The 23,076-nt window shown below is 42.4% G+C and overlaps 1 protein-coding gene across 4 annotated transcripts in view; it reads left to right on the forward strand.

Annotated features, from left to right (window-relative positions):
- The window catches only part of PNPLA7 (patatin like domain 7, lysophospholipase), a 346,161-nt gene that overhangs the window by 176,206 nt on the left and 146,879 nt on the right, over positions 1-23,076 (forward strand). For all 4 annotated transcript variants that reach the window (XM_089675020.1, XM_089675022.1, XM_089675023.1 and 1 more), the window contains one exon: positions 14,969-15,118. In XM_089675020.1, coding sequence (XP_089531146.1) covers positions 14,969-15,118 — 150 coding nt within the window. The remainder of the gene's footprint in view (positions 1-14,968; positions 15,119-23,076) is intronic.

The raw sequence follows: 23,076 nt of genomic DNA on the forward strand, positions 1-23,076 counted from the left end.
TGCCCCTCAGTGGACCCCAATAAAAGGATTTTACTGTGAGTACAAAAACCCTATTTTAATTCCAAGGAGCTTTTGCAAAACAAAAAATGTATTTTGGCTGTTGTTTAATAGGAAGTGTTTTTTCCAATCATCTCATCTAATAAAGTTGATGGACCTGAACTCAAAAAGTGTTTATTTGGTATGTTATAGGGAACATCAAGAAATGGAAATTGTCCCTCAGCCCTACTAAGTAAGCATATAAAATTGCTTTATTTATTTGGTAAATCTAAGGAGATTAAAAAAAAAGAAAACCACTCTTTTGCATTTTATTTCATAGTAAGTATTCAACCATCTTGTCTACCAAAGTGCAATTGAACTCAAGAAGTAAATATTTGGTATGTTATAGGGAACATCTAGAAATATTGATTGTCCCTCAGCAGTAACCGGAACATTTTACCTTTTTATCTGGAAATCCTCCTGAAAAAAAATAGCATCACTTCCTGATATGAATGTACCTGAGCAATCTTGTGCCTACAGCCTCGTAACTGTATATCTGCAGTGGGAGATCCATGTGTGCCTCTGGTTTCTAATCCCAGATTTGGAGTGAGATATGGTGAACTCACTGTTATGCTTATCACTGTTATGCTTATCTCTATATATATAGAGAGGGGGACACAGACCTCAATAAACCCAACAGAGGTTCTAATCCTTCCTCCTCATATTAAAAAAAAAAAAAAAAGGCAAAAAAGTAATGTTGTGAAATACTTTAATTTGTCTCTCTGCAGTGTGTTCTTTTATTAAGTGCCTCAACAAACCTACAAGTGACTTCAGTGGAGGAGGGTAGGAGGTTGGAGAGAAAGAAGGATAAGGCCAAAGCTGGATTACTGGAAGGGAACACATCTAATTGCTTTTGTTTCCCTACAGCAGCCAGCCAGCTTCCTGATGACTAACAACAGAGATGCAATTGTCCCCCAGTCTGGCTGCAAATGGCAGATTGTCATGTTTATGGGTACCCTAAGCATGTAAAAAAAATTTCTCCAGCAATATCTTTCAATAGCAGAAGAGAGAATATTAAGGAATTTTCAAAAAAGAAAAAGTATATGTTGGTTAATTGTTATTATTATACAGGATATACAGTGGGGAAAATAATTATTAGATCCCCTGCACATTTTGTAAGTTTGGCCACTTACAAAGAAATGAAGGGTCTAAAATTTTCATCATAGCTGTATTTTAAAAGATAGAGATGGAATATCAACCAAAAATCCAGAAAAAACATGATACAAATGTTATAAACTGAGTTGCAGTTCAGTGAGTAAAATAAGTATTTGATCCCCAAGCAAAACACAACTTACTAATTAGTGGATAAACCCTTGTTGGCAAGCATAGAGGTAAGATCTTTCTTGTAGTTGTTTACCAGATTTGCACACATCTCAGGAGGGATTTTGGTCCACTCTTCTTTACAGATCTTTTTTAAATACTCCACGACCGCATCCTCCCCCTGTCCTGCCCCGACTTGGCTTTGACCGCCTACAACAATGCGCTCTCAACAGCCCTTGACTCACTAGCGCCTTTAACCACACGCAACATCAGACCCCGACCGCTCCAGCCCTGGCAGACTGATCACACCAAAACCCTCAAACGACAAAGTCGTGCCCTGGAGCGACTATGGCGCAAAACCAAATCCCAACAAGCCTTCACCCGCTATAAATCTGCCTTCCGCACCTACACCTCCTCCCTCCATGCTGCCAAACAGGCCTACTTCTTGACCCTCATCAAGGCCCTCTCCTCCAATCCTCGCCGACTCTTCTCTGCCTTCAGCTCTCTACTCTCTCCACCCCCACCTCCACCCAGCACCTCACTCACTGCCCTTGAGATTGCCAATCACTTCAAAAACAAGATTGACACAATTCGCAAGGACATTGCCGCAACTCACACGCCCTCTCAACCCGTCCCCTCTCACACAGCTACCCCCTTATCCCCCCTCCCCCTCGACATAACCCACAGGGACTTCGTCGTTGCTCAAACTCTCTCCAACCCTCTTCACCCTCACTCAGCTACCCCCTCATCACCCCTCACCCACGGCCCCACCACTGCTCTGACCTCCTCTTCCACCCCACCCTACATTCCTCATACTGAAGCTCCCCCCACACTCCGCACCTTTGACCTTACTACCATCAAGGAAGTCTCCAAGATCCTCTCTGATGCCCGCCTCACCACCTGCCCCCTCGACCCTATCCCCTCACAACTCCTACGACCTTCCTCCTCCTCCATCCTACGCTCCCTCACCCACATCTTCAATCTCTCCCTCTCCTCAGGCACTTTCCCCTCCCCTCTGAAACATGCACACATCACCCCCATACTTAAAAAGCCCTCCCTGGACCCCAATGACCCGAACAACCTCAGACCCATCTCCCTGCTCCCATTTACATCTAAACTCCTCGAGCGCCTAGTCTACACCCGCCTATGCTCTCACCTCAACGACAACAACCTCCTCGATCCCCTACAGTCCGGCTTCCGTCCCCTACACTCCACCGAAACTGCCTTACTCAAACTCTCCAACGACCTGCTAACCGCCAAAGCTAATGGCCACTATTCAGTGCTCCTACTCCTTGACCTCTCTGCGGCCTTCGACACAGTCGACCACCCCCTCCTCCTCAAAAAACTACACTCCCTCGGCCTCAGAGATTCTGCTCTCTCCTGGCTCTCATCCTACCTGTCACAACGCTCCTTCAGCGTTACCTATAATGCTACCACCTCCCCCTCACTCCCCCTCTCTGTTGGGGTCCCTCAAGGCTCTGTCCTCAGGCCCCTTCTCTTCTCCATCTATACCTCCACCCTTGGCCAACTCATACACTCTCACGGCTTCAACTACCACCTCTATGCCGATGACACACAAATCTATCTCTCAACCCCCCACCTCACCCCCTTGGTCTCAGCCCGAATCACACACCTACTGAGCGACATATCAGACTGGATGTCGCTCCATTTCCTTAAATTGAACCTCTCCAAAACCAAGTTTCTTGTCTTCCCCCCAGCCCGGACACCACCCCCCATTGATTTCTCCGTCACGTCCAACAACGCTACCATCAAACCTGCCCTGCAGGCCAGAGTACTTGGTGTCATTCTGGACTCCAACCTATCCTTCCAGCCCCAAGTCCAATCTTTAACAAACTCGTGCAGACTCCACCTCCGCAACATCGCCAAAATCCGCACGTTCCTAACCCCAGAAACCACTAAACAGCTCATCCACTCCCTCATCATATCACGACTCGACTACTGCAACTCCCTCCTCACTGGCCTGCCTCGCCGCTGGCTATCCCCGCTTCAGTCGATCCTGAATACGGCTGCCAGACTCATTCACCTTTCCAACCGCTCTGTCTCCGCCACCCCCCTCTGCCAATCCCTCCACTGGCTTCCGATTGCGCAACGGATCAAATTCAAAATCCTAACGCTGACGTACAAAGCTGTCCACCATACTGCCCCGAACTACATCACTGACCTAATATCCAAGTACCGCCCAGTACGCACACTCCGCTCCTCACAAGACCTCCTTCTCTCTAGTTCCCTGGTCTCCTCCTCCCATGCCCGCCTCCAGGACTTCTCCAGGGTGTCACCCATCCTCTGGAACTCCCTGCCCCAACCCATCAGATTATCACCTACTCTCCTCTCCTTTAGGCGCACCCTGAAAACCCATCTCTTCAGGGAAGCCTACCCCACCCCCTGCTAACTTGCCGACCTCCTCCACTCTTCCTACCACTCCATCCCCCACAGCTATCTCCTCCTGTGCACCACCCCCTCCCTCCTAGATTGTAAGCTCGAAAGAGCAGGGCCCTCGATCCCCTCATGTTTTGCATTGTATTGGTATTGTTCTGTCACATGTTCTGTCCCCCTTTGTAATGTACAGCGCTGAGCGAACTATTGGCGCTTTATAAATACTGTATAATAATAATAATAATAATAATAATAATAAATACTTAAGGTTTCTAAGCTGTTGCTTGGTTTTCTTTTTCAGTCATGGTATCATACAGATAATTGCCAATTTACATCAAAGAGCAAATGTTTACTGAACCAACAAAGATCAGGCTAGGCAAAGCATTGTGTATTGTAATGCTGGCCATACACACAATAGGGGTTGATTCGTGAATGTGGTGAAGCTCTGCTGTTTTCCTTCATCCAATCACATGCAAGCCAATTTGCTGTTTTTATTATTTTGCTTACACGTGATTGGGTATACTTTACAAAGTGAACCTTTAATGAACATTCGTGAACATCCACAAAGCTCTTGGGAAAATTAGTGCAACTGTACTTCCAAAGTGTTCAGTCTATTTGTCTATAGTAAATCAGCCTCATAGATTTTTTTTGTGGGTAAATGAAAAAAAAACTAAATAATACTTCATTCATGCTAAACAGATCAAATAGACGAATCTTCGCTGGTAGCTATTGTATTCCCAAAATACTTAAACATCCTTTTGATTTTTCAGTTGAAAGGATGTCAAGCAGCAAGTTACCAAAAGGGCCACCCAAGGAACAAAATTTGTTTTGTGTGTAACTGGCCTAACTTGCAGGTCTTTTACTTCATATGGAGAATATCAGAGGGCCAGAAAGCTCAGATCAAATGATTCTTTGATATATCTGCCTTATTTTGTGGATCACCTGTAAATAGACTGTTTATTGTGATTTGATCTGTTTCTGCATAGATGAGCATTTCCCATAGAACACTGGAGTTTGTCAGTTCTGAAGGCAAATTATAGTATAAGTATTACATCTGTAATTTGTCCCACAGTTAAAGTGTATATAAACCCTCATCCTGTAAAACAACCTTTTCAGTTTAAAATAAACATGAAAGGCAAATCATTTGTTTATAGATTTAAGAAAAATCATTATAAACACTTTTTCCCACTTTTTATAAGTGATCACATTCCCTCTCTTCTCAGCTGCATAAGATCTGGGGGAGGAGAAACAGCACCACACTGATCTTTCCAGTGAATGACTGTGTGGGGAGGAGGGGGGGAGGGTGTCAGGACAAGTCTGATCATTGGAGGAGAACAGGCTGAGTTCCCAGCACAGCTAGATCTCATGCATAGCGTGGTCAGTTTTAATAGGAATACAATTTCATACAAGTACATGGTACAGCAAGCACATATAAGGAATATGAAATGTTGAGTTTATGTACACTCCATACATTGAAATCTTATTATAACACTAGATTTGCATAGTAAGCTGCTTCATAATGAATAAAGTGATAATCTGGTTTTACATTCATGGTGATTAAAAGGCAGGGGATTACATAGTTAGTCTGGCTGAAAAAAGACAAATGTTCATCTAATTCAACCATTAAAAAAAAAAAGTTATACTCCTATACCCAGAGTTGATCCAGAGGAAGGCAAAAAAAAACCCCAGCAAAGCATGATCCAATTTGCTCCTGAAGGGAAAAAACAATTCCTTCCTGATTTCCCGAGAGGCAATCGGATATTCCCCAGATCAACTTTACCTATTAATGTTAGTATCCAGTTATATTCTGTGTATGTAGGAAAGAATCCAGGCCTTTTTTTAATGCAATCCACTGAGCTGGCCAGAACCAACTCTTGAGGGAGTCTATTCCACATTTTCACAGCTCTCACCGTGAAGAAACCTTTCCGTATTTAGAGATTAAATTTCTTTTCCTCCAGATGTAAAGAGTGCCGCCTTGTCTTATGTGATGACCTCAGGGTGATTGGCTCTACACTGAGTTCACTATATGAACCACTGATGTATTTATACATGTTGATCATATCCCCCCTTAATCTCCTCTTCTCAAGAGAGAGAATCTATTCTTTCCTCATAGCTGAGCTTCTCCATGCCTCTTATCAGTTTAGTTACCCTTCTCTGTACTTTCTCCAGTTTCCCAATGCTCTTTTTGTGATATCTCTCTCTCTTGAGTCTATACCTCTTTAATACAAGAGAGGATTTTGCTCGCTTTAGAAACCACAGCTTGGCATTGCATGCCATTGTTAAGCTTGTGATCTACCAGAACTCCAAGATCCTTCTCCACCATTGATTCCCCCAGTTGTACCCCCCTAGTATGTATGATGACTGCATATTCTTAGCCCCCAAGTGCATAACTTTGCATTTATCAACATTAAACCTCATTTGCCACATAGTTGCCCAATTAAACAGTGCATTGAGGTCAGCTTGTGAGTTGAAGACATCCTGTAGGGACATTATTCCACTGTACAGATTGGTGTCATCTGCAAAGACTGAAATGGGATTTTTAATCCCAGACCCTATATCATTTATAAATATATTAAATCCCTTGAAATCCTTCATGAGACAAGAAATGTGAGGATATTTTCATTGAAATATAAAATACACAATTTGTAATCATTAATACATCATTAAATGTATACTTAAAAAGCAAGCAATGCAAGCATCTTTATTTGACCTGGTATGATCCTCTTTCAATCCCTGTACAGCAGGGTTAGAGTATGAGAGGAAGAAGCAGAACAAGAAGCCAATCTGTTCATATGCTAACAAGAAACATGCTGATAGTAGGTGAACGCAGTATGACAGAAAGATTAGCTGATCTCTGTGCTGCTTCTCATTTCACTTTCCACTCAGACTGGAGCAGTTCTGGGATGACCTTGGCTCAGAGGAAGTGAGTTGAAAAATACATGCTATAAAGCTGAAGACACATAGCAGTGGAAGAAAGTACTGCAAGGGAGTCTCTGGATTGAACATGAGTACTGCAGCAAAAGCTCTTTTTTTTTATTTAAATCTGAACTCTGAATTTTTTTTCCCCGTGCAGTGGGACTGTGCCCGCACTGCTCAGGTTAACTGCTTGTTTTATTCTAGGGTAGAGGACAGTGGCGATATACTTACGTGATTCTCCCCACACAAGACTGGTCCGGTGCCCCTGTGCTCCAGCAGTCTTGAAAAGGGACTGTTTCTGATGTCATCACGCCCAGAGCATGCTCCATAGACAGGAAAATTTCACCATTGGACTTTTGGGGGGCATGGTTTTCAAAAGGATTGGGTGAGTATAAACTTTGTGCACACCTAGAAAAAACGAGCAGTCGACCAATGCAGTGCAGGCCCAGCTTGACTGCATGGGGGAAAAATAATTGCCTGGAGTTGGGCTTTATTCTTTTAATGGGCTATTCCTTTTTAACTTGTTATTTTTTACTTGAATTCTGCTTTAGCTTCTTGTGAATATTTCCCATCTTTTAACAAGTGACACATTAACTAGTGACTCCAAGACCAACCAGGCAGTTTTAGTTTAGTTTTAGGTGGGGTGACCCTTTATCCCAGCAGTGCCACGTGACTAAAAACTGCTTTGTATTTAAGTTGTATCTGTAGAATTTGGGCTTTTTAATTAAGTTGGATCTCTCCGCTGTCCTACAGCTGCTGGCAGGATGATTCAACTGTAAGAATCCTGACTTTGTATCATGATCCAGCATTTTTTTTTTTTAAATCTCTTTTCTCTCGTCACTTCAAATCGCAGTTTTCGTTTTGAAGGTTCCATGGAGGGGGCTGGTTTTGTTTCACAAGAGAAGCAAATGTGCCCAGGCTGAATTGCGGTTTTCTTTTTTTTTTTGTTTCTCTCGTGCTGCTGACGAAAGTGTAAAGGTATCTTATTGAAAGGATTCCCAGCAGGCACATAGCAGAAGCGGAACGGTACAAAGAGCTAGTCCCTCAGCAGAGGCCAGGCCCCCAGCCGCCGCCGAGCCTTTTTATGGCTGAGGACGTGCTGCTTCCAACAATAAACACATTGCATAACCGGAGCATATTGTGAAGGATTTAGTCCCAGATATCCATCAACTCCACAAATCTAGATTGGTTCTTCAGAAAAAGACACCGCTGCTTCAGTTTCAAAGCAGACAATACCATATTCAAAAGATTTAAAGGGCAACCACAGACAAATTGCTGAACACATTGTGGAAACACATATGTAGGAACACGTTTTTATGCCAAATAGATTTGTACTGTAAAGTGAATAATGTTTGGATCTACCTGCTGTGCTATAATCATAACATAAAGAGGGTGACGTCACTATTTAGAGTCTGCAGTTTTCTAGCTGCTTTCTGATAACTATATTAACTAGGCTGCAAAGGGACTTTTAAAGGAATACATATATGAACTAAAGGGTGTTTTTACTGCATGTATTTAACTAGGAATGTACTTTTGGCTATATCATCAATGACAAACCTCTTGTGTTAAAAGTGTAATTAAATCTTTTTTTTTTCAGTTTTGGAAAGTGCTGGGAAGGATTACAGTCCACATTTAACATCCTGTCCTGAGCTAACACCTAAAGTCAGTATAGAGGGGTGCACTGCCAATGGTGGGAGCATTTAGATCCAAATTAAAGAAATATGCAGCACTTCTCAAACAGTGTCCTTGCACCCTTCAGTACTGACTTTGGGAAGTAGTGCAGGGTAGGATGCTGAATGATCTTTATTTTGGCTGTGTTTATGCCCAGTACCCTCAAAATATTCATGATACCTGTTCCTGGAACATTCATACACGGTGTTTAGTTCCTTTCCTGACTGGCTGGTAAAAGTGCTGGCAACATGCACCTTCCTTCAAAAAACTAGTAATGATTGCTTAGACATACTAGAGATCTTTAGCTGTCTTTGCGCTATTATTATTATTATAATACAGGACTTATACAGTGCCAACAGTTTGCGCAGCACTTTACAATATAGAGGTACAGCTACAATACAATCAAAACAAGATTAGGAGGGCCCTGCTCATTAAAGCTTACAATCTAATAGGGTGGGGCAAGTAGTACAAAAGGTTACAACTGTGGGGGATGAGCTGATGGAAGTGATAAATGTCTGTTCGGAGGTGTGATAGGCTTCTCTGAAGAGATGTGTTTTCAGGGATTGACTAAAGGCAGCCAGAGTAGGGGATAGCCAGACAGATTGAGGTAGAGAGTTCCAGAGGATGGGAGAGAGTCTGGAAAAGTCCTGGAGATGAGCTCGGGAGGAGGAAACAAGGGAGCTTGAGAGCTGGAGATCATGAGAGGAGTGGAGAGTACAATTTAGGTGATATTTGGAGACAAGATTGGTGCTGTAGCTCGGGGCAGAGTTGTGGATAGCTTTGTATGCTGTTAGTATTTTAAATTTAATTCACTGGGCGATCGGAAGTCAGTGAAGGGATTGGCAGAGAGGGGTGGAAGACACTGAGTGGTTGGTAAGGTAGATGATTCTGGCAGCAGCATTCATGATTGCCTGAAGAGGGGTTGGTCTACAGAGAGGCAGGCCTATTGGAAGGAGGTTGCAAAGGTCAAGGCGAGAGATAACAAGGGAATGAACGATTAGCTTGGTGGTTTCATTGGTTAAAAAGGGGGCGAATTTTAGAGATGTTACGAAGGAGAAGTCTACAAGCTTTTCATAGCGATTGGATTTGAGTCTGAAAGTAAAGGTCAGAGTCTAGAATTACACCTAGTACCCTGGCTTGAGGGGAGGGACTGATAGTTGTGTTATTGCTCTTGATGGAAAAGTCACGTAGGAGTGCACGAAGAGGAGGGAATATTATCAGCTCGATTTTAGAGATTTAGTTTAAGGAAGTGGTGCAACATCCACTCTGATATGTTTGTTAGTAAGTTAGTAATTTGAGAGGAGACTGAAGGAGTGAGGAGTAGAGAGATAGATTTGGGTGTCATTGGTATAGAGGTGGTATTTGAAGCCATGGGAGGTTATCAGGTGACCAAGAGAGGAGGTGTAGATAGAGAAGAGAAGGGATCCACAAACAGTGCCTTGGGGGACACCTACAGAAAGAAGGGGTGGAGAGTAGGAGACAGATTTATAGGTAACACTAAAGGAGCGCTGTGACAGGTAGGAGGATAATAAGGATAGAGCTGAATCTCGGAGACCAAGGCAGTGGAGTTTACTGAGAATGAGTAGGTAGTCAACAGTATCAAAAGCTGCAGAGAGATATAGTAGTATGAGTATGGAGTAGTTGCCATAGGTTTTAGCAGTTAGTAAATCATTAGTGAATTTTAGTAAAGCAATTTCTGTGGAGTGCTGCAAGCGAAAGCCAGATTGTAAGGGGTTAAGAAGGTTGTTTTCAATAAGGTAGGAGTGAAGACATTTGTAGACTAACCATTCTCCTAGATTGTAAGCTCGTAAGAGTAGGGCCCTCTTACCCCTCGTACGCTGTCTGTCTTTGTTGTACTGTGCCATGTATTGTCCCCCCCTATTGTACAGCGCTGAGCAAACCCTTTGGCGCTATATAAACTCGTAGTAATAATAATAATAATTCTAAAAGTTTAGAGGTGATTGGGAACAAGGAGATGGGTCTTAAGTTGTTCAGGTTGATGGGGTCCAGTGAGGGCTTTTTAAGTATGGGAGAGATCAGTGCATGCTTTGGGGGGATGGGAAGGTGCCAGTAGAGAGGGAGAGATTGAAGATGTGAGTGAGGGAGCCTAGGATAGAAGAAGAGGGTCACTGTAGTAGTTGTGAGGGAACCAGATCCAGGGGACAATTGGTTAGGTGGGCATGTGAGAACAGTTTGGTAACCTCTTCAGTAGTAGCCGGGTCAAAAGAGGAAAGTGTTGACTGTGCTTTTGGACAAGGTATGTTAAGTGGGGAAGATATCTGTATAGTGGATGTTTCTTCATGTATTGCATCAATCTTGTCTTTGTTGTGGTTGACTGTGAAAGTAATGAGGTTGTGATCAGAGAGAGGAAAGGGATTTTTGGTAAGGTTGGCAGGAGTGCAGAGATGGAAGAATACAAGGTCAAGGATATTGCCATTGGAGTGAGTGGAAGTGTGTATCCATTGTGTTAGGTCAAAAGATGAGTTAAGAAGTTGAGCAGTAGCTGGGCTGTTAACAAACACAGAGATGTTAAAGTCTCCAAGAATAATAGTGGGTATTTCAGAGAAGAGAAAGTAGGGTAGCCAGGCAGAGAAGTAATCAAAAAAGCATGACATTGGTCCAGGAGGCCGATAAATCACTGCAATCCTCAGAGAAATTGAAGAAAACAGACAAATACAGTGTGTCTCGAAAGAAGGGAGGGATAGAGAGGAAGGGGTAGGAAGGACTTGGAAGATGCTCTGTGGGGATCGAAGGAATTCAGCTCCACCTCCTTTCCATCCACTCGGTCTGGATAAGCGAGTCCAGTGGAGTCCACCATGGGAGAGGGAAGCAGGAGAACCTGAGTCAGAATCTTGAAGCCAAGTTTCAGCTATGGCAAGTATGTTAAAGCAATGAGACTTAAAAAGGCCATGCATAGATGTTGGCTTGTTACAGACTGACCTGGCATTCCAGAGGGCAAATGAGATTGGGAGGCTGGTTTTTGGGAGCAAATAAACTGAGTAGATTGAGGCTTTTGCCACAGGAGGAAGGGTGTTGGATATGGGGTTTGCAGTTAGAAAATGGTGGGCCAGGATTGGGGGAAATGTCCTCAGAGATTAGAAGAAGGAGGGTGAGGAAAGTAAGATGGGAGCGAGATGTATATGAGAGCACATATCTCACTGCCCTGGTGTTTGTGTCAGCATGTGGGTTCAGTATTTGAAAGAGGCGATGGGTGCAGTAAAAGGGAGGGGATAAGAGTGAGGGTGATATGTATAAGCTGTGGTGTGGAGATGAGGGGTAAAGTAAGGACAATTTGAGGACAGAGAACACTAATGTGAGAAGGACGAGTAGAGGGAGCATATTAGTGGGTGTCTGCTGTGTGTCTGCATTTTTAAAGCAATTCCAAAGATATATATTTTTTTAAATAACAAACGTCATACTTATCTGCTCTGTGCAGTGGTTTTGTACAGTGCAGCCCCAGTTCTCCTCTTCTTGGGTCCCGTTCTAGCACTCCTGGCCCTCTGCCAAATGCCCCCAGAGCAAGCCACTTGCTATAGGGACATTGGTGCATGCTCGCTCCTGATCCAAGTCTGTGTGTCACACAGAGCATGGCTCAGCCCCATTTCCTCCTCCCTGACTGCGATTGACAGCAGCAGGAGCCAGTGGCTCCAGCTGCTACCAATCTGCCCTGTGAGGAGGGAGGCAGCGGAGAGAGCCGCTGTTCCTGTGCACATTGCTGGATCGAGATCGGGCTCAGGGCATTCAGAAGGTTTTTTACTTCAATGCATAGAATGCATTAAAATAAAAACATTCTACCTTAACCACTTTAAGAAGGAATTAGTTAGGAACTTTATTAGTCTAGTAAAGCAGGACAGTAATTTTCATTGTTTGTTTTTCTTAGGCCTCATTTATACTGTGGTTCATGATATTAGACATTGTGCATATGCGCAATTTTTGTGCGTTAATGCACTACACACTTAAGGCAGCCTTGTTTCAATGGGCTGCCCTATGCAAGACAAAACACCGTAAAGTAGCTCATGCATCTTTTTGAACAAAGAGCTTTTCAGGCTTTTGCTCAGCAAAAAAACATGCATCTGCTTGCCATGTTAAGGAGTGAGCACAACACACGTTATTGCTTGTTTCATGAACACGCTGCAGTTGTGTGAATGTAGTCTAATAGTTAATGGGGTCAAATTGATGATTTTTCTTGTCTGAAGTGATGGAAAAAAAATAGAAGGAGAAGGGTGGAAACTTTTCTGTAAAATACAAAATCCTTAAAGAATTGAGTAAATCTGGTTTTTGTTTGGGAAATTCCATTCATTCCAAAATCAATAATAGCAAACAAAATGTTGAGGTACTTTTGAGCAACCAGTCTTTGATGGCATTATCAAATGCTCTGACAAGATGTATGAATGTTTGTAGGAAAAACACCAGTGTATTCCCTTTTTTATAGACCATACTGTGCAGAGGGGCCTTGGCAGTGTGACTTCCACATAGATTTTCAATCTTCTGTGCTAACACCATCTGCTTTTAATACAATGAGGGAGATTTACTAAAATTGGTGCACACAGAATCTGGTGCAGCTGTGTATAGTAATCAGTCAGCTTCCAGATTTTATAGTCAAAGCTTAATTGAACAAGCTGCAGTTAGAAGCTGGTTGGTTACTATGGACAGCTTCACCAGATTCTGGGTGCTCCACTTTTAGTAAATCTTCCCCATATGGAGTGCTGTGTATTTATTTATTATAGGAATTTCATTGCTGTCTGTGCGCATGTTAAGGAGATTCACTCTGTTGGGCTGCATTCACACTTGAGCGTTTTGTAGCTTGAAGCTCCAAATAAAGGTAAAACTTAAAAAATCAATTGTTCTGTATGGTGCCTATTCACACCTGATCGCGTGAACAGGCACCATAGAGAACAATTGATTTTTTAAGTTTGAGTATTTTGGAGTTTTGAGCTTCAAGCTACAAAATGCTAAAGTGTGAATGCAGCCTAAGTGTCTTGGTGATCAGCGAACGAACATCCGCTAACAGGAATTTGGATCACAGCAGCAAAAAAAAAATGGAATTTAGAGATTTCAAAGAGTGTAAGAGCAGTAGAAGGTAATTTTTGAGTTAAGAATACATACTTGAGTATTTTTTTTTTAGTGTTGTGTTAGTCTTTGTATATCTGTGAATTTTTGTTGCAAGAAAAGATGGATAGTCACAAGACAAGCTGTCGTAATTCATGCATCAGACGTTACAGCTACTTGCCCTCTACCTAAAAGGTTATCACAGGCCCTTTGGTACTTCCCAAGATGACAATGACATGGCAGTTCGGCTGCACCAATAACATGTTGTTATACCTTATATATCGATGATCTGACTTATATAGCCATAGCATGACTTTGGGATGTAAAGCTCCTTGTCTGTGGTTGAATTCTTGGCCAAATCCAGGTATTTTGCTGTTTTTGTGATCAGCTATTGTTTTGTGATTTGTAAAATCGAATAAAAATGTACTTATACCAAAAATAGTTATTACAGCCCTCTAACGTGCAACTTGTAAAAGTTATATTTTCCACTGACAGGCTAATTCATGTAAACCAGAAACTAGTATGCAGCCCACAAGTCACAAGATGGTGTTATTTGAGTCATTTGTGGCTTCTCAGAAAGATTGTGCTTCATGACAGGTTCCCATAAAGTGTATCTAAATCCCAAACTTTTTTTTGGACATTGTTGAAATTATTTATTGGTGTTGAAATGTTGAATCTCTTCTGGCATTTTTTTTTTCTGTAGTTCTTATTAGCATTGTCAGTTGGAGTGATGAGAAATAAAAAAAAAAACTACTGACAACTTTTCCATACTCTATCCAAAAAATAAAAATAAATGTTTTTTGTTTTTAAATATAATTTACATTGTAAAGGAAGCCTGACCTGACATGCTATTCACTGGGCTGTCAGCAATGGCAGCCTCCATAAGGAATTGAGGGATTTATTTTGATTTGATCTTGTTTGTGTTTGTAAAAATGTTGATATAATAACTCTGATGCTGGTAGACGGAGCATCTACACTCAAGAACAAAAGTGTAATATATTGCAGCTTGCAAGTCCTTGGATATGGAGGCTGCATTTGTTTCCTGTTTTCAGGTAAAGTCCTTTTTTTGCAAGTACAGAAAAATTCCTGTTAATCTTGCCAGAAAATCTAGTGGCCTCCTATGTTCCTGTGCGATGAACTGAAATCTCAGCTTTCCAAGCTATCTTTGTGAACTACAAAACAGCTCCCCATGTAATGGACAAGAGGTGTTGATTATAGTCCAAACCAGGAGGACAATCTAGAGAGACAATGCTGCTTCTTCCTAGATATAGTACAGTGAGTGAGCTTGGTTGCCCTAGGACAGAAATGTGTTATTAGCATGATCACTAGGTGAAAATAACGAATAAAATGCTAAATTAAAAGAAAACAAGAAAAACGAATGCAAGCACCACATCTAAGGACTGGTAAGCTGCAATATATATTATGTTTTTGGTTTTTATACACTTTTATTTTAAGCCTGCAACTAATTAACAAGGTCCGCTCAAACTGAGATTTGTAGTAGCAAAAGTTAGCTTCATGCCAGAAAGATCAGTAGATCCAGAGCTAGTTAAATTAATATGCAAATCAGTGGCAACCTATGTACATGTCCCCTGACAGTGCTTTAACCATGGCTTCACTCTTTCCCTAATTCTTTTATCCACAGGTCACGGTCTGGGACTTCATACCACCGGCAACAAATGGGATTCTGGGAATCCAGCTAGCAACCTCTCAACAGTAGCCATACTGCCAGTATCAGAGGATGTACCACTCACAGCCTTCACATTGGAGTTAAAACATGCCCTGAGTGCAGTAGGTGAGTGTTTTCTATATGGCTGTCAAGCAGACCCAGACAGTGGACTTCCCACTGTGTGGGGCAATGCAGATTACTGCAACCCTTTTACATATTATGAGCACACTCCTATTCTGACCATGACAAAGCAACTTTTATTCAGTGTCAACCACTTAATCCAGCTTTTGATAACTAACAGACTGAAAGTAATTGAATTGATGGAGGCAACCACCACTACTCTGCAAACTTTACTCTGCAAACTTTGATCAATTGTAGAGATTGAAAGAGGGATTATTTATTCCATTTGTTTTCCATTTAGATGAGAAATTGAATCAAAATTTAGAGTGAATGATCGAATTTCCACATGTATGGCCAGCTTACGTGTCATTTCCTCTGCCACTTTTTTCCTCCAAACCATATAATTATAAATTCCACCCGTGTGGCCTTATATTTTTTATTTAAATACACCCAATCATTTGAAACTTCACCTCATCACCCACTTTTTTATAGTTTTTAGCAGTATGGAGAAAGGATAGGAACCTCTGCTGTGTTCTTATTGCTGTTTGTGTCTCGCTGCATAACAAGGTGGAGGTAGACATTTTCTGAGCTGTGTAATTTACAGCAGAATGGCACCCTAATTACAAGAAAAATCACTGTTGTCACAGAGTACTTTGATGTCACAGGATCCTTTTAAATTTCATTTACTGGCTTTCTGTGTCCATGCCACAGAATTGTCAGCTTTATAGGTGAACAGTTTTGTAATTGTACCATACAGTACCTACCAAAGATTATAATCTAGCTGGACAAATGTTGAGGATTTTTGTGGTGTTTGTGTCCAGAGAAATACATATTCTGCTTTCTTAAAGTGTTACTAAACCCACAACAGTAAAATCAGTCTGTATATGCAGTAAATCATGTGTGGTATACTCACTGTGGAACCTAAGGGGTTAATCCTCTGCATTGTGTAAAAACACTGTTTGATCCTAACTTCTCCCCTTCTTCCAGTGTCCCCCTCTTATCTCCTGATAAGGCATATCGTGTGGAGTCACTCTGCACATGCTCAGTTTGGTGTGTATTGCTAGAGAGGTTTTTTTGGTTCTCTTGGGAGAGTGCATGTGATCAGCGCAGGGCCAATCAGCACTATCCAGACAGAGGTCAGGAGTTCTGCATTCTCCTAGAGCAGAATGAAAACTCCTCCTACAACCTTTAACATGTGCTCAGCTGGACACTGATAGAAGTCACAATACTGCTCTAGCTGATGTGTAAAGGTATTTTGCAGTCTAAATTTACTAAAATAATTGCAGTTCTGTGTACAGTGGTTTAGTAACACTTTAAGGGCCCATTTATAACTTTTGATTCTGGTATGTTGTTTTTACATATGTGCATTAACATGCGTTGGGTTGTGGCAGCCTATTCATTTGAATTGGCTGACAGGACAGTGATACGGATATGCGTATTTAAAAATAAATGATCCCGCAATGGATATACAGATTACAAAAATAAATGATCCCGTAACTTACTAATGCATGTATGGTGTGTTGTGTAATACGGTAACATTCACATTGGTGCATAGGTAATAAAGGACCCTAAAGGTAAACTCTCGGGATTATTTTTTGCTTTCTTTTTTAGGTTTATAAACTGATCTTTTTATTTTTCATGACTCTTTTGCATACCTTATTTTCAGTTTGAATAATTTTTATTGGAAAAAAAGTTTTAGTGTACTACAGGGGGTACATATTATTCCTATCAACAGTAGGTTTAGAATGAAAAAGAAGAGAGAAGGATTTGTAGAGTACTTTGTACACTTTTACTAAGTATAACAGATCTACATAGCTGATAACTGTAACTGGGAGAATAAATAAACTGCGGTATGCTCTTGGGAGGTGAATAAGGAAACAGAAAAGGGAAGAGGAAAAGCCTAGTATAGGAGAAAAGGAGGAAAAGGACAAGGGAGGAGCAAGGGCGAGAGAGGAGAAACTAGCCCCGGAGGCTCCAGTGTGTGTCTCTGTGCATCATTATTTATAATGAGATGCAACGCTCAGGTGAAATTGAAGTATAAGGACATTGAGTTCACAGGGACCACACTTTAAGAAATGTTGGTTGGGTATCCATAAGTATGCTTGTTAGATTCTCGTTGATAAAGAACAAGTCCGTAAATTCTGTAAAGTATACAAATAGTTTTTTTTGGATGCCTTAGAAATTGTTTGGCCACTAAAAAGATAAAGGTTACTAGCTTATATTGAAATTTGTTGTGTGAGGGGGTTTCAGGTAGAGAAGGGCAATCCAAAGGACATTCGGCCTGGTTCTCACCAGTGCGTTTTTTTTAGTTCATTTTTGCAGAAACGCACTGCAGTCGATTTAATATGGTTATCTATGGGGCACGTTTACAACTATGCTTTTTTGAGCAGCTGCGTATGTGGAAATGGTCGAGGACTTTTTTCAACGCAAAAAGCAGTGTTAGCGCTACAATAGAATTCAATGGAGACACTGCTGAAATGCAGTAAGTTTTTGACGCATTTTGCATGTTTATTCTGCCCAGCAACAAAAACATTTCCCCTTTAACAAAGAAACAAAAGCGGTAAAAACACGTTTGTGAAAACGCAAAGCGAAATGCAAAAAGCATTGCAAAAACGGATCAAAACCAAACTTCATTGGTGTGACCTAGGCCTTAGATATATGACATTTGAATAAGATGTGTAGAAGTTTGAACACTTTGGACCAAAATCTGCCTAATGTAGTTTTCATCTACAGCATAATCACGCTGTTCTATTGACATAGTGATGAATAAATCAAGATAGTATGATACAGCTATACATCACGTGAGCCATATGCAATTCTTATCCCACAGAATGTTATCCATGATCTTCAGCAAATGGTTTCTGTCTTTTAGATAACTGGGTGGTATTATTATTATTATACAGTATTTATATAGCGCCAAAGGGTTTGCTCAGCGCTGTACAATAGCAAGGGGGACAGAACATGAGACAAAACAGAAACAATACAATACACGAGGGGTTCGAGGGCCCTGCTCTTTCGAGCTTACAATCTAGGAGGGAGGGGAAAGTGGTACAGGAGGAAATGGCTGTGGGGGATGGAGCGGTGGGAGGAGTGGAGGTGGTCAGTTGTTAGGTGAGGGTTGGGTAGGCTTCCCTGAAGAGGTGGGTTTTCAGGGTGCGCCTGAAGGTGAGGAGGGTAGGTGACAGTCAGATGGATTGGGGTAGGGAGTTCCAGAGGATGGGGCAAGTCCTGGAGAAATCCTGCAATCGGGCGTGGGAGGAGGAGACCAGGGAGCTAGAGATTAGGAGGTCCTGTGAGGAGCAAAGGGCACGGGTAGGGTGGTATTTGGGTATCAGGTTGATTTAGGTAGTTTGGGGCGGCGTTGTGAATGGCTTTGTAGGTCAGAGTTAGCAGTTTGAATTTGATGCGCTGAGCAATCGGAAGCCAGTGAAGGGATTGGCAGAGGGGGGTGGCGGATGTGGAGCGGTTGGTGAGGTGGATGAGTCTCGCTGCTGAGTTCAGAATCGACTGGAAAGGGGATAGCGTTTGTTTGGGTAGGCCAGTGAGAAGGGAGTTGCAGTAGTCTAGGCGTGAGATGATGAGGGAGTGTACGAGTTGTTTAGTTGTGTCTGGGGTCAGGAATGTATGTATCTTGGAGATGTTGCGGAGGTGGAGCCTGCATGATCTAGATAGTAATTGGACGTGAGGTAGGAAGGAAAGGTTTGAGTCCAGGGTGACACCCAGGACTTTGGCATGTGGGGTGGGAGTGATGGTGGCATTGTTAGTAGTGGTGGAGAGGATGGGGGGGTGGGCGCGGGGTGGGGTGAAGACCAGGAGCTCGGTTTTGGGCAGGTTTAATTTGAGGAAATGGAGCTACATCCAGTCTGATATGTCATTCAGGAGGTGGGTGATGCGGGCGGAGAGTGAGGGGGTGAGGTGGAGGGTGGAGAGGTACATTTGTGTGTCGTCGGCATAGAGGTGGTAATTGAGGCCGTGGGAGTGTATTAGTTTGCCAAGGGAGGAGGTGTAGATGGAGAAGAGGAGGGGTCCGAGGACAGAGCCTTGGGGAACTCCGACAGAGAGGGGGAGGTGGCAGTGTTATAGGTGACGCTGAAGGACTTTTAGCAATGAAAACCAGCGCAAACCCACATGATCAATTACATTACTCAGTTTAAAAAAACATTAATGTGCTAATAAAGATATATATAATAAATTATATATAAAATATATTAATATAAAAACATATATAAAAATTAAAATTATAAGTCCAGTGACAAAAAAGCAAAGTGACAAAAAATCAAAAAAAACCCAGAAAATATATATATAAATATAATTACAGTCCCGTGACAAAATTAAATCAAATTAAATTGTAATATATTTTCCATTTGATTCTTCCGTGTTACTGATCCCTTCACCATCCACCAGTGCAGAAATCAACATTAACCGCACTCACCAGATAATGGTGAGTCACACGCCTTTCAGGATTGTTAAGGGCTCCTGGACCCCCTTTACTTTGTCTGGGACCTCCAAGTGCTCTTTCCTCTTATGTCTAGGTACCTCTTCTGCTTACTCCTCTCACCGAATCCCCCAAAGGAAAATCAGGAAGAAGAAAAGACCATAGCGTGATACCGCAGTAACTTCTCCTCAAATTAATCTCTCCAGACCACTCACATTCTTTTGCGGGATATAGCCCACTTTTTATTCAAAACAACAGCGATTCTCTTCAGAAATGGTCCACTTTTCATGTACACCGATTATACAAGGACCTCACAGTTTAGTGTGCAGCAGGATGGCAGACCTCAGCTACAGACTCTTCTACTTAGGCTAAGATGGCCCCTTGGAACGCACCGCTCGGCGTGCGCTCCACTCACCGGAAATGACGTCAGACGACGGACCAGGCAACCGGAAGTGCGTCAACGCGTTTCGCCCCACCCACAGGGCGTTATCAAGACGCTCATTACCACTTCCCAGCCGCTTATAAAGTATGTTTTTGAAGTAATGTATTCTTTAAGTAATATATATCTTGTAATGGTTTCTGATGTAAGGGGACCCCACATGGGTGTGCAGATGGATGGCGGTGATTGACATGCTTGTATCCAGGTTTTTGTGCCAGAGGAATTAGTGGGAGGGACCTCCCAAAGCTTTATAAGCGGCTGGGAAGTGGTAATGAGCGTCTTGATAACGCCCTGTGGGTGGGGCGAAACGCGTTGACGCACTTCCGGTTGCCTGGTCCGTCGTCTGACGTCATTTCCGGTGAGTGGAGCGCACGCCGAGCGGTGCGTTCCAAGGGGCCATCTTAGCCTAAGTAGAAGAGTCTGTAGCTGAGGTCTGCCATCCTGCTGCACACTAAACTGTGAGGTCCTTGTATAATCGGTGTACATGAAAAGTGGACCATTTCTGAAGAGAATCGCTGTTGTTTTGAATAAAAAGTGGGCTATATCCCGCAAAAGAATGTGAGTGGTCTGGAGAGATTAATTTGAGGAGAAGTTACTGCGGTATCACGCTATGGTCTTTTCTTCTTCCTGATTTTCCTTTGGGGGATTCGGTGAGAGGAGTAAGCAGAAGAGGTACCTAGACATAAGAGGAAAGAGCACTTGGAGGTCCCAGACAAAGTAAAGGGGGTCCAGGAGCCCTTAACAATCCTGAAAGGCGTGTGACTCACCATTATCTGGTGAGTGCGGTTAATGTTGATTTCTGCACTGGTGGATGGTGAAGGGATCAGTAACACGGAAGAATCAAATGGAAAATATATTACAATTTAATTTGATTTAATTTTGTCACGGGACTGTAATTATATTTATATATATATTTTCTGGGGTTTTTTTGATTTTTTGTCACTTTGCTTTTTTGTCACTGGACTTATAATTTTAATTTTTATATATGTTTTTATATTAATATATTTTATATATAATTTATTATATATATCTTTATTAGCACATTAATGTTTTTTTAAACTGAGTAATGTAATTGATCATGTGGGTTTGCGCTGGTTTTCATTGCTAAAAGTTTTTGGTCTTTTGTACCTGTGCACAGCAGCATCTCACGGGGATTTGTATGGTAAATAGGAAGTCCTGAGCGCTGAGGTTTTGTTTTTTTACATTTTCGACGCTGAAGGACTGTTGGGATAGGTAGGAGGAGAACCAGGAGAGAGCAGAGTCCCTGATGCCAAGGGAGTGCAGTTCAGTAAGGAGGAGAGGGTGGTCGACTGTGTCGAAGGCCGCGGAGAGGTCAAGGAGCAGGAGGACAGAGTAATGGCCATTAGCTTTGGCGGTTAGCAGGTCGTTGGTGATTGTAAGTAGGGCGGTTTCGGTGGAGTGTTGGGGACGGAATCCAGAATGTAGAGGATCAAGGAGGTTGTTATCAGTGAGGTGGGCGCTTAGGCGATTGTATGCCAGGCGCTCAAGGAGCTTGGAAGTGAATGGCAGCAGGGAGATGGGTCTAAGGTTGTTTAGATCAATGGGGTCAAGGGAGGGTTTTTTGAGTATGGGGGTGATGTGTGCGTGCTTTAGAGGGGAGGGGAAAGTGCCAGTGGAGAGGGAGAGATTGAAGATGTGGGTGAGGGAGCGAATGATGGGGGGGGGGTAACTGGAGGAGCTGTGAGGGGATAGGGTCCAGGGGGCAGGTGGTGAGGCAGGCTTCAGTGAAGACCTTCGAGACCTCCTCAGGGGTAGCTGGGCTGAAGGAGCGGAGCATTGTGGAGGTGATAGTGTGCGGGGCGTTAGGCATAGTGGGGGGTAGTGCGGCTATGAGGTTGAAGGAGAGGAGGGTTGAGGGGTTGATGGAGGGCGGGGGGCTGGGTGGAGAGGTAGATTGTGAGTTGACAATGTCCTTACGGATTGCATCAATCTTGTTTTGGAAATGATTGGCAATCTCGTGGGCGGTGAGTGAGGTGCTGAGTGGAGGTGGGGGGGGAGAGAGAGCAGGGATTTGAAAGTGGAGAAGAGCCGGCGAGGACAGGTGGAGAGGGTGTTGATAAGGGTTACGAAATAGGCTTGTTTGGCGGCGTGTAGGGAGGTGGTGTAGGTGAGGAAGGCGGCTTTGTAAAGGGAGAACGCGCGAGGGGATCTGGTATCATACTATCTTGATTTATTCACCAATCTGTCAGTTGAACAGCATAATTATGTTATAAAGGTACTAGATTATCTCTTACATAAATACTTTATTTTTGATGGTACTTTTTATCTCCAGAGGTGTGGGGCCGTGATTGGAGTTACATTTTTGCCCCCACTTGCCAACCTGTTTATGGGTTGATGGGAGCGGTCCCACATCTTAGGAGATGGCAATCCTTTTTGACGTCACACTAAAATTTTCTGTAGATACATAGATGATTTCATCTTTATTTGTGACAAGACAGCTGTTGATTTAAATTCTTTTTTAGCTTATATAAATGCCAACAAGTGCAGTTTGCACTTTACTGGCCAGATACACTTCAAAGAGATCCTTTTTTTGGATGTGGGTCTTGTGGCCGACAAAGGCAAAATAGTCCCAAAATTGTATGAAAAACCCTTTGCAGGAAAAAATCTATTATTTTCCCAATCCAGTCACCCCAAACATATTATTAGAGGAATACCTATTGACCAATTTTTAAGGCTTCTTTGAATATGTGGTGATAGTCAAGATTTTGGACAAGATTCTAGTGCTTTATATCAGTGCTTTTTGGAGAGAGGGTATCCTAGGTGGACTCTGGATAGAGCTTAACGTATTGCTAAAAATAAAGACAGAACGGAATTGTTAACTAGCAATAAGAAGAAAAAATAGATTTAAAAGAAATAATGGGTTAACTTTAGTTTTCACGTACAGTTTGGAATTTAAACAAATTAGTAATATTGTCAACAAATATTTACTCAGTCTCCATAACGACTCAATTTGTTCTGATATTTTAGGAGATGATATCAATAATTTCTTTAGGAGAGCGTGTTCTTTGGGCAATTGTCACCGAGCTTCTTTAATTCTGCAGTGAAATAATATACTACTTGGCTTCACTT

This window comes from Staurois parvus, unplaced genomic scaffold (genome assembly GCF_062004578.1).
Source record: "Staurois parvus isolate SC_StPar_1 unplaced genomic scaffold, SC_StPar_1.0 ptg000154l, whole genome shotgun sequence".
NCBI classification, from domain to species: Eukaryota; Metazoa; Chordata; class Amphibia; order Anura; family Ranidae; genus Staurois; species Staurois parvus.